The sequence below is a fragment of the Aegilops tauschii genome, chromosome 4 (assembly GCF_002575655.3).
Source record: "Aegilops tauschii subsp. strangulata cultivar AL8/78 chromosome 4, Aet v6.0, whole genome shotgun sequence".
Taxonomy (NCBI): Eukaryota; Viridiplantae; Streptophyta; class Magnoliopsida; order Poales; family Poaceae; genus Aegilops; species Aegilops tauschii.
In genome coordinates this window covers 291428567-291438703 of record NC_053038.3, presented here as the reverse complement: position 1 = coordinate 291438703, position 10137 = coordinate 291428567, and the positions used below count along the sequence as shown (strand labels likewise).

The 10137-nt window shown below is 43.1% G+C and overlaps 1 protein-coding gene across 3 annotated transcripts; it reads right to left on the bottom strand.

Moving 5' to 3' along the window:
- Positions 1-761: 761 nt before the first annotated feature.
- On the bottom strand, positions 762-9798 carry LOC109768767 (uncharacterized). 3 transcript variants are annotated; one of them, XM_073496575.1, is made up of 14 exons: positions 9542-9798; positions 9354-9463; positions 7908-8815; positions 6915-7817; positions 6796-6829; positions 4139-4215; positions 3410-3469; positions 3211-3321; positions 3024-3101; positions 2788-2868; positions 1940-2327; positions 1535-1644; positions 1262-1292; positions 762-1188 (listed from the first exon to the last, which is right to left on the bottom strand). In XM_073496575.1, the coding sequence occupies exons 3-14, from the start codon at positions 8790-8792 to the stop codon at positions 1028-1030; spliced, it is 2919 nt and encodes a 972-aa protein (XP_073352676.1). In that variant the 5' UTR covers positions 8793-8815; positions 9354-9463; positions 9542-9798; the 3' UTR covers positions 762-1027. The 3 variants fall into 3 exon arrangements, with proteins under 3 accessions (XP_073352676.1, XP_020183080.1, XP_020183081.1); XM_020327491.4 differs by having other exon boundaries at positions 6915-8815; XM_020327492.4 differs by lacking the exon at positions 9354-9463 and having other exon boundaries at positions 6915-8815; positions 9542-9752.
- Between the last annotated feature and the right edge of the window lie 339 nt (positions 9799-10137).

Sequence of the window (10137 nt, the reverse complement as noted above, 5' to 3'; positions counted from 1 at the left end):
CGGGTACTGTAGTATCTTTTATAAGAGTAATAACACTCAGACAGCTTCGCAGGGTTCCAACGGCTACCCTCATTGACAGCCCAGCACCAGCCCACTCTTAGAGCAAGTATAATAGAGCTGAGTCAGCGGGCTATAAGGAATAAACTAGTATATTTCTGCTTAGTTGGAGGAACGAAAAGAGGAGAGAGAAGGTAAGCGGGCTCTTCGTGAAGAGCCAGCTCTAGCACATGCTCCTAGGCACTTTGTGAGAATGAAAGGTGGACCACATAATAAAAAAGAAGTACACTCTTTTAATGTACTATTATACATGTTGGCTATAAGATGGGTTGTAGATGACATGGCACTGGCTTATAGCCAGCAGCTGGCTATAAACCATGCTCTTACTCAATTACTCTACGCCGGTTACACCTTTCCAAAATACGATCTCCCTTCATCACGTCCATGCCTGAAACCTTGACAGATGGCCAGGCCATTAGTAGCATCAGCATCTTGAACGGCCAATCATAGGTGCCATACACATTACTCACGGGACTGCAAGTCTTTACTCCCAATCGTCGGAACATAAACCCCCATTTGTGTCGGCCCACATCAGAGAAATGCATTTTCTTTCTGACTTTTTCTTCTTCACGTAATGCAGCACGTTTCCATCTGCTTCATTGTCCAGAATTCAATCTGATATCCCCCCTCGCAACCTACGTGACTGCCCCAGCGATGCTCAAACCGCTGGAGCTCCCATCATTGTAATCCAATGCCGCAGCACAGAAATCCGAATATGTCCATATTCTATTCAAACCTATGACCGGTACGGAGCTGCCTACAAATGTTAGCTAGAAGTGCCTCCCGGTACGGAGCTGCCTACAGGTTATGTTTTCACATACACAAACAGGGCTAGGATTTTGGTGTTTGAAAACATAGGAACCATAATTAACATACGACTGCCCAAGAACCCACCAAGGCAAAAGTGAAGTAGGCATTAAGTACAAAATAATCAACACTCGGCGCTAATGCTATGGTGCTTCACAATGCATCAGCCGGTGACCTTTGCTCGATGCCGTGACTGTTTCTTCTTGGCATCTGCATTTTTGTCTTGATCATCGTCTTCCTGCTCCGATAACTTTGTCAGCTCTTCTTGAATCATAATTTTGATAGCTCCTTTTCTTGCGGTCAGATCAATCTTGTAATGGTCATCTATAAGACGCAATCTGTTAGGATGTCTGGTCGACAACTGCAATGACAACAAAAACATATCTGATAGGCTTACCGAGCTTCTTAAGAATGTCGCTAAAAGTAGACTGCAAAATCAGATTCCAAAATACGTCAGTTCCCACATGAGAAATTTCAAGTGAAAACAGAAGTGCAGTCAAAACAAAAGGGCAAGTAACCTTCCGAGTAAGAGCAATACAAATGTAGATATTAACCTCAGAATCTACTTCTGTACAAACACCAGCTATATTTACAAAACAATACTTATCATATCATAGGGACAGACACCAAACAATAAAATGGTGGGATCAATGATCAATGTGTAACCAACCGTGTTGAAGTCAACTTTTTTAAGGATTCCGATAATGGTCTTCTTCAACTCAGCCTTACTGGGCAGACCCCCTTCTGCTGATTCGCCTTTGCTCTTCATTGCCTCTTTACCTAGATAAAATATCATTAGGTTTGCCGGACAATCCAACATCACATATGCTCTAACGGATATCATAAAATGGAAGAAACTTGTTAGATTATGCCATAAGCAATAACTGCATCAAGTACTGGAATGAGGGCCTTAGAAATCAGAAATGAATGGAGTATACGGGAATTGTTATCAAACAACCAGTTAATCCATACTCCACATGGATAACAAGAACTACACTCATAATTATTAGTACCAAACATAAAAGAAAAGGGCACATATATAATACACAAGGTACTATGGAATAGATTGTACTACCTGATGACTTATTTTCTTCTATCACCTTTTCAGAGCTTGGAGTATGCTTTGATATGATGGGTTTCTTCTTCCTAGAGAAGACCTTTGCACTCTCATCAGGGCTCTCCTTTTCCTTGGAACCTTTGGATGGTGATGTTTTGCCTGCAGTCTTGCTTGCTGTCCTTGGCGGACTTGTCCTATGGGTGCTCCCAGCAGCAGCCTTCTTTCTACCTGCAGAATATTTTACTTCCGAGGACTTCCTACTTGCCTTTTCTTCGGCAGAGTCATAGCCATCTTCCTGCTCATCATGAGATTCATCTGCATCTTCCTCGCTATCAGACTTCACATCTTCATCCGTATCATACTCCAGAGCTTGCTTTCGCCTTGGAGATATGTCGTCAGCAAATTTCTGAAGCAACAACGAAGAGTGAGAACAAGATTTTTAACATTGAAGAATGATGGTCATGGATGTGGCTACATTAATTTGTCACGGGATAAACAGTTAAACACAAACTTCACTTGTATGTACATGTATATACTCAACACAGTATCAAGATGTCATGCTGGTTGCATTGCAAAAGGCACTAAAAAATGTTGCAGATATTAATATGGATATGCGAAAATTGCAGAAGGGGAGCCTTGGCGCAGTGGTAAAGCTGTTGCTTTGTGACCATGAGGTTATGGTCACGGGATTCGAGTCCTGGAAACAGCCTCTTGCAGAAATGTAGGGAAAGGCTGCATACTAGACCCAAAGTGGTCGGACCCTGCACAAGCGGGAGCTACGTGCACCGGGCTGCCCTTTATATGCGAAAACTGCAACTGAAAATAATAGAGCCGACAGGTTCCATCTGACAAATCTGGCTGCATACCTTCTTAGACCTCTTGGGAGTGATATCCGAAGTCTTGCTTGAACTACCACCTCCTCTCTTGCGTTTCCTAGAATTTGACCCCTAAACAGTAGGAGAGAATGAAGCACACAGAGAAAAAAATATAATAAATTGTTCAATTACCACACATTCTAATCCCAATCATAAACACATCACAACAGCAAGGTACTGAGGTACAGCTGCAAGATAGGTTGTAAGGTAACAATTATTGTTCTCACCTGGTCATCAGAGAGGCCAGAATCAGGCATAGCATGAGGTTCAGCAATGAAGTCCAACAGCTTTGCCACGATATCTTCCTATATGAGTTATCCCAAACTATGTTAGATGCCACAGTATATTCACCACGTTATTGCACCGCGTCTATCTTAACAAAAACACTGTTCTATAAACAGAACATTGAACCACCTTTCTGATGTTTGTTTTGGGAACCGGAATAGCAAGAAGCCAACAGAGATCCACCAGCATGTCTTTCATACACTTGTCAAGCTTCTCCTTTGCCTTGGCTCTCTGCTTTTCCTGCAGATAAATAGAACTCTTTAAAGATTAAACTATTTCCATCACCTAAATATAATGGGAAATTAAAATTCGGAGCAAAGCAGCTTACATCGCTCTCATGCCACACAAATCCAGAGAACTGAAGTATATGGCCTTTAAAATCGACAGTCTGGAACATTGAGAACATAAAAGAACTTCAGCATTTACATCAATCAATTATAACTTAAGAGTTACTGAACAGAACTAATAACAGTTGTGTTTTACTTGAATAAGAACCCAAACCAAGTAGATGCCTTCTAAGATTTAACCACCAAAAATCGTAGAAGCAGAGGTAATCCATTTTGCAAATGGAAATTGAACTGATCGGTAAAAGTAGATTCCCAATGCACCACAACTTAGCCATTGCTGTTTCAACATGGCATTTTGATAAGCCATGCAGTACACAGTAAGAAAATCGCTTGACTCGAGAACAGTGTTAATCGCTTAAGGTCTTGCACAAGTGTATAAATTTGACAATTTTCCTACACTATTCCTCCTGCTACCTTTTGTTGCCAGATAACATATACAGCGGAGTCAAAGGACTACCTCAACAGACTGATAGTATTGGGTATACACCTGTTTTGGGGGAATATAGGAGTATACACCTTCAGTCTAAAATTGGACAATGCATGTGCTCAAAACTTACCTAGAGGGACTAGTGCCTCTTGGGAAGTTCAGTGTGCAAAGTTACTTGAATAATTTTAGTCCAGCTGAACAGGAAGCAATTAAAACCCAAACGACAACAGAAAGTTTTCAATGCCAGTTATCGTAAAGGCAATATCATATTTAAGATGTTTACCTTGCCTTTCCTCCCAAAAAGAACATTGTGAAGAAATTTAAGATCAGCAGGTTTCTTCCTCGTTAACCTCTGTGCCACTGCAAATAAGTTTCAAAAATCAAATCAGTGAGAGGACAATTGAAGTGCAATAGGAAAGAGAGAAAACCACACACATTACAGCATGACTGCAGGAGCTGAAACAGTAAAATTAAAGACAGTCACAATTGTCCTTTTTTTATCGAAGATATGGACATGAAACATCAATGGAGCAAACAAAGTTATAACTGAGACCAATGTAGTTTATTATTGGTTAATTGTTGATAATACCACCGGCGAGAAGAGCAGCTACCCATCATTAAGAGTTCAAGACACATTGATACTATCCCAGATGCCAATGAATTTCAGTCAGGTCACAACTAGAGGTTTGAATCAAATTGTTATTGTTGGATCCCATTCAAATTACAGCAGAAGATAAGATATAATGGTATGCAGATACAAAAATCTAGCACTTGACTAAAGTTAATAAAAAAAACTTGCTAGTCACTAGAGCCTTTTGGCCTCCTCTTACTACTGTTGGACACTCAATCAGGCCAGAGTACACAAGAAAGTTTGCATCTAATACAGTTCACTTATAACTGCGCTTCAGTAATGACTATAACAGTATAAATTTGATCATATTTTGCAGTCTATTTCCCATGGAAGTGATCCTCTCTTCTGCAATAGATTAGAATCCGCTGGAGCAAAACGGTGCTATATTTGCAAGTCTAATTTAGGTAAATAATCCATGCAACACCTAATTTATTCACATAGCTTCTCACTTCTCAGTGGAAAATCAAGGATGGACACATCCACTAAGGTGGCGTTTGGTTCACGTTATCCCTCAGGGAAAACACTCGTTTGGCATGGTGGCAGGAAAGGATAGGAATAGTAAAGAATCTGGGAATATTCCCCTAAAAACTGGTTGAGCAGAGCCAAAAAATATGCCGGATGACAGCAACCACCCACGGCCCACACTCCCCTTCCCTCATGTCCCACGCGAAACATTTTTCGCTCAGTCTCCATGCTCTCTGTCACGCAGCGCGTGGGCGGGAGGAGAATGCACAGCAGCGGGCCTCACCCTCTCTTTTCTTTCTATCCCAGCCCTCTCCCATGCCCCGTGCGTGCAAGGAGATAAACCAGAACTGGGAGCACAACTGAGCAGAGATGAACCACGCCGACAGTGCACAGATGAGGCTTCGCAACACAGTATCTTGCAAAGGCGGACACGGACTCAGTTGACATGGCCACCGTGCTCCAGATCGGGTTCCCGCTCCACCGCACCCCATGCTGGCAGCCAAGCAGTACACGAGCACTGCCACCACCAAGGTCTGCGGCTGGCCCCATCCTCTCTATTCCCATGCTCCGATTCCCTTCTCAGCAATTCCTCTCTCTGATTTCTGGACGATTCCCCTTTGACTTGTAGCCTGAAGGAGACATCCGATCTGTTGAATTCTTGGACGACTGCGTATACCTGTGTATGTATGCTTGAACGATTCCTCTGTACACTAATGTAAGACGTTTTTGCAGTTCAAAATGAACCGCAAAAACATCTTATATTAGTGTACAGAGGTAGTAGTAATCTACATGTGTATATGTGTATATAATTGTGGATGTACTCCGTCAAAAAAAAATACTATTGGGGATGTACACCAAGACAAAGAATTGTGTAAACTTGCGTATGCATACTATTGTGTATATATATATATGGATGATTCATGGCCATATTGTGTGAATGCTTGTTGTATATTTCATCTTCAAGTTCATTTTTTTCTATTGCAGATGAACAAAAAAAAAGTAAGCTTTATATTATGTTGGGCTGTGATGTTAAAGTTCACTTTTTATTTTCAAAATTAATGTTGTTATCAAACATTCAAACATTGCCATTCAAAAACTATTGTAGATGGACAGCAAAAAGAATAGTCATTCAAAGAAAATGTTTTTTATCAAATGTTCAAACTTGACATACATATGTTGCTATATTACTTGTAACAAGGATAATATTACCACCTCAACAATCATTCATCTCTTATCCTCTCAACTAAACACACAAATAGCTATCCCTAACCACCTCTCATCCATTCAACCAAACAACAAAAGGTGGCTACCCCTAACCACGTGGTTGGGCATATATGCCCTTAGAACCAAACGCCACCTAAGTTCCTCAAAATAAGGATCGTACACGCACTAGTGATCGCAGACTAGTTTAGACTAGCAGCTTCAGAACTGAATACAAGGTTGTGAAAAGGTGTTGGCTTAAGCTCAGAGCATCTGTACACATTTGGACTAATAAATATAGATATAAATAAAGTTAGAGTACAAACATGGCTACTAAGTACTAAACATATCAAAGGCATATACATAATGTAACGTGTTGATTCAACTGGCAGATCAGGAGCAAACTGATCATGATTCATGAGATATAGACTCACAGGGAAAACGATCTTAACTGGTACCTAAAAATTCACAACAGGCTTCTGCCCAGATTAAGTAATACCATGCATCATTAGGACAAGTGTGCTCAGATTTAAGTGCTTGATGCAAGAAGAACATAGCCTTAACCAAGAACTGATGTCTATTATGCAGTCCCTAAAAATAAAGTAGGTAAAAAGTTAAAAAAAAAGTGTGCCATAGGGCCATACCACTTGGTATATCCTTTAAAGGAGTGCCACGACCCTGCAATGAAAAGATTTACCAGAAATTATAGCACAGACAAAAGGAAAAACACGAGATAAAGGAAATATGACTGCAAGCAATGAACCTTCTCAACTACGAAGCTCCTGTTTGGCTCCTTATCAATCACTTCAACCAACCTCTCTACTATTTTCCTCTCACGTTGAGGGCGATCAATACCATAAGGGCTGGGAGTGTTTAGTAAACTTTTGGCTTCCCTGGATTTGGACCCATGCTGTTTCTTGTCCTGTCTTTGGCGTCTATCCCTAGAACTCCTTGCCCTCTTGTTCTTAGGTGTTTCCTCCTGATTCTCTTCCACGTTCTTATCTGCCTCGCCTACCTCCTCTTCTGTTACCTTGCCATCTTTTCCTTCCTTGTTCGCACTTTCTTTTTCTAGCTTTTCTTCATTCTCGTTTGCCTTACCATCCCCTCCTTCCTCTTTCTTATCTGAAGAGCCCTTTTCTTCCACTTCCACTTCCCCTTGACTATCATCATCACTCATTTCTTCAGCTTTATTTTCTTGCTGCCGAGCCGCTCCATTCTTTCCTTGCCCATTCAATTCATCATGCATCTCAGAACCACATTGATCTGCATCTTTCGGTCCCTTCTTGACCTCTGTGTTCACATCCATTTCTTCCTTGTGCCCTTTGTCTTCGAGCTCTGCATCTCCTGGCTTGGTCTCAGCCTCCGCCATCTTGACATCCACGCATTCTGCTACATTAGAACTGTTATCTTCTTTTACATCTGCATGCTCTACCACACCCATTATGATATCATGATGTTCTGCTGCCTTGGTGTTGTTATCTTCCTTTGCATCAATATCCTCCACGGCACCCATTTTGACATCCTCATGTTCTGCTACCTTGGTGCCATAATCTTCCTTTGCATCTGCATCATCCACATCAACCATTTTGGCATCTTCATGTTCTGCTGCATTGGCATCTTCATCTTCCTTTACATCTGCATTATCTACAGTATTCATGTAGCCAACCTTGCACTCTTCAGCCTTGGCGCCAATGTCTTCATTGGCATCTTCATCTTCCTTTACATCTGCATTATCTACAGTATTCATGTTGCCAACCTTGCACTCTTCAGCCTTGGCGCTAATGTCTTCATTTGCATCTGCATCCTCCACACCACCTGTTCTGTGATCCTTGCGTTCTGCTGCCACACCACCTGTTCTGTGATCATCGTGTTCTGCTGCCTTGGCTTTGTCGTCTTCCTTTGCATCTGCATCCTCTACAATAACCATTTTAGAGTCCTTGTGTTCTGCTGACTTGGTGTTGGCATCTTCCTTTGCAACTGTATATTCAATACCAGCCGCTTTGGAATCCTCGTGTTCTACTGCCTTGGCTTTGTCATCTTCGTTTGCATTTGCATCCTCTACAATAACCATTTTGGAGTCCTTGTATTCTGCTGACTTGGTGTTGTCATCTTCCATTGCAACTACATCCTCGATACCAGCCGTTTTGGAATCCTCGTGTTCTGCTGCCTTGGCGGCTTTGTCATCTTCCTTTGCATCTGCATCCTCTACAATAACCATTTTGGAGTCCTTGTGTTCTGCTGACTTGGTGTTGTCATCTTCCTTTGCAACTACATCCTCAATAGCAGCCGTTTTGGAATCCTCATGTTCTGCTGCATTGGCGCCATTACCTTCCTTGGCATCCGCACTGTCACCTGATTTGACATCCTCTGTACCTGCCTGCTTCACAGCACCCACATCATCTTCCTTTGCATCTTCAGCCTCCTCCATCTTGGCATCATCATCAGATGAGCCCTTAGCGCCGTTTTCTGAGGCTTTATTCTGTTGGTCAGCATTGGTATTCGCTACTGCAACATCCTTGCTCTCGCCAGCCTCTTCCATCTTGGTATTATCCTTCTTATCAGAAGCAACAACTTCAGTGGGTGTTCCTCCATTTGCCACAGCCTTCAACTCCATTACTGGTGCCAGGTCTGCCCCGGTCATCCGGGTGACCCTTATTGCTCCAGCTGCAGAAAAATAGTTTGGACAAGTGCATTAAGTTAAATAGGTAAGAAGCTGAAAGAGAAGAAAACAACTGAGTGAAACATGTAATGATGTGAAGCTTGTGGCTTTCATCCAAAAGAAAGCAGGAAACATGTAAAATGAACAGCAGAAGTGTCTCCCCTCGTAAAAAAAACATAATGTAAGATTTGGTTATCTCCATCCCACTGCAAAGAGTGCTACCACTAAAAAAGGCAACAGAAAGACAATGCTATGAGAAAAAATGACCTTCTGGCGACTAGAGATAAAACCCTAACCAGTAACTGGACAATTAGGTTCCACGACCCCACCCCCCAAAAAAATCACATATAATGACACGGCAAAGTGGTCGCTGCAGATCGAAACACGAAATTCCATCGGTAAAACCGATGAACAGCAGGTACGCAGCGGCACGAAGCTAAGAACTCCACCCAAATCGAGCCTAATATCTGGGTGTGGGGCTCGTAGCTGTGCGCAACCCAAACCCGCCCAAGCTCAACGAATCACACAGTCGTAAGCTGCAACCTGCCCAAGCAGACGAAGTGCTCCCGCGACCCCCGCTGAAGATCGAGTCGGAGCAAACCCTAGCAAGCCCCAAGCTCAGCCGCTGCTCCCGCAGCAGCAACGCATCGAACCTGGCAGGGAAATCCGACGTGAAGCAGCAGTAATCTCCAACAAGCAGCGGAAAATTTCGGTGGTGCTGTCGGTGTTACCTAGAGGAGAGCGGTGATTCGTGCGGAAGAGTGTGGAGTCGCGTTGCGTCCCCTCCGTCGCCTCCTGGTTTCTGTCCTCCGACTCCTGGGAGAGAGAGAGAGGAGAAATATTCTGAGTTTATTTTTCCTTTGTATACTACTAGTAAATGGTTGGGCTAGTCGGGCTCGGAGCAGTGTGGTTTGTGCGCCGGACGGCCGGACCCCAAACCTGGATTCCAATCCACTTTTATATTTCGGCATAGAGGTTTGGGATCGCGCGACTCATTGCAACTTTCGCCGGTGGCCTTGTGGGGGGTTTCTGATTTTTAGCCAGCACTTGCTTTGCACTATGATAATTTATCACTCTTCACATTCTAATTGATCAGCTGCCACTCAATATTTTGCACTTCAATTTTTTGCCCTCAGTCAAGTGGGTCCCATGTAAAATGACTAGAGTATCCCTGCCCTACAGGCTACAGCCCACCCTCTCGCCCGCAACGACCGCAGAGATGTGGCGGCGCTCGCCATCCCCGGCCAAACCTCATTCTGCCTGCTCCCTCCCTCAATCTGTGCCATGGCCGCGGCTCGGCAAGGTGGCAACCGTGAGTCCTGATCAA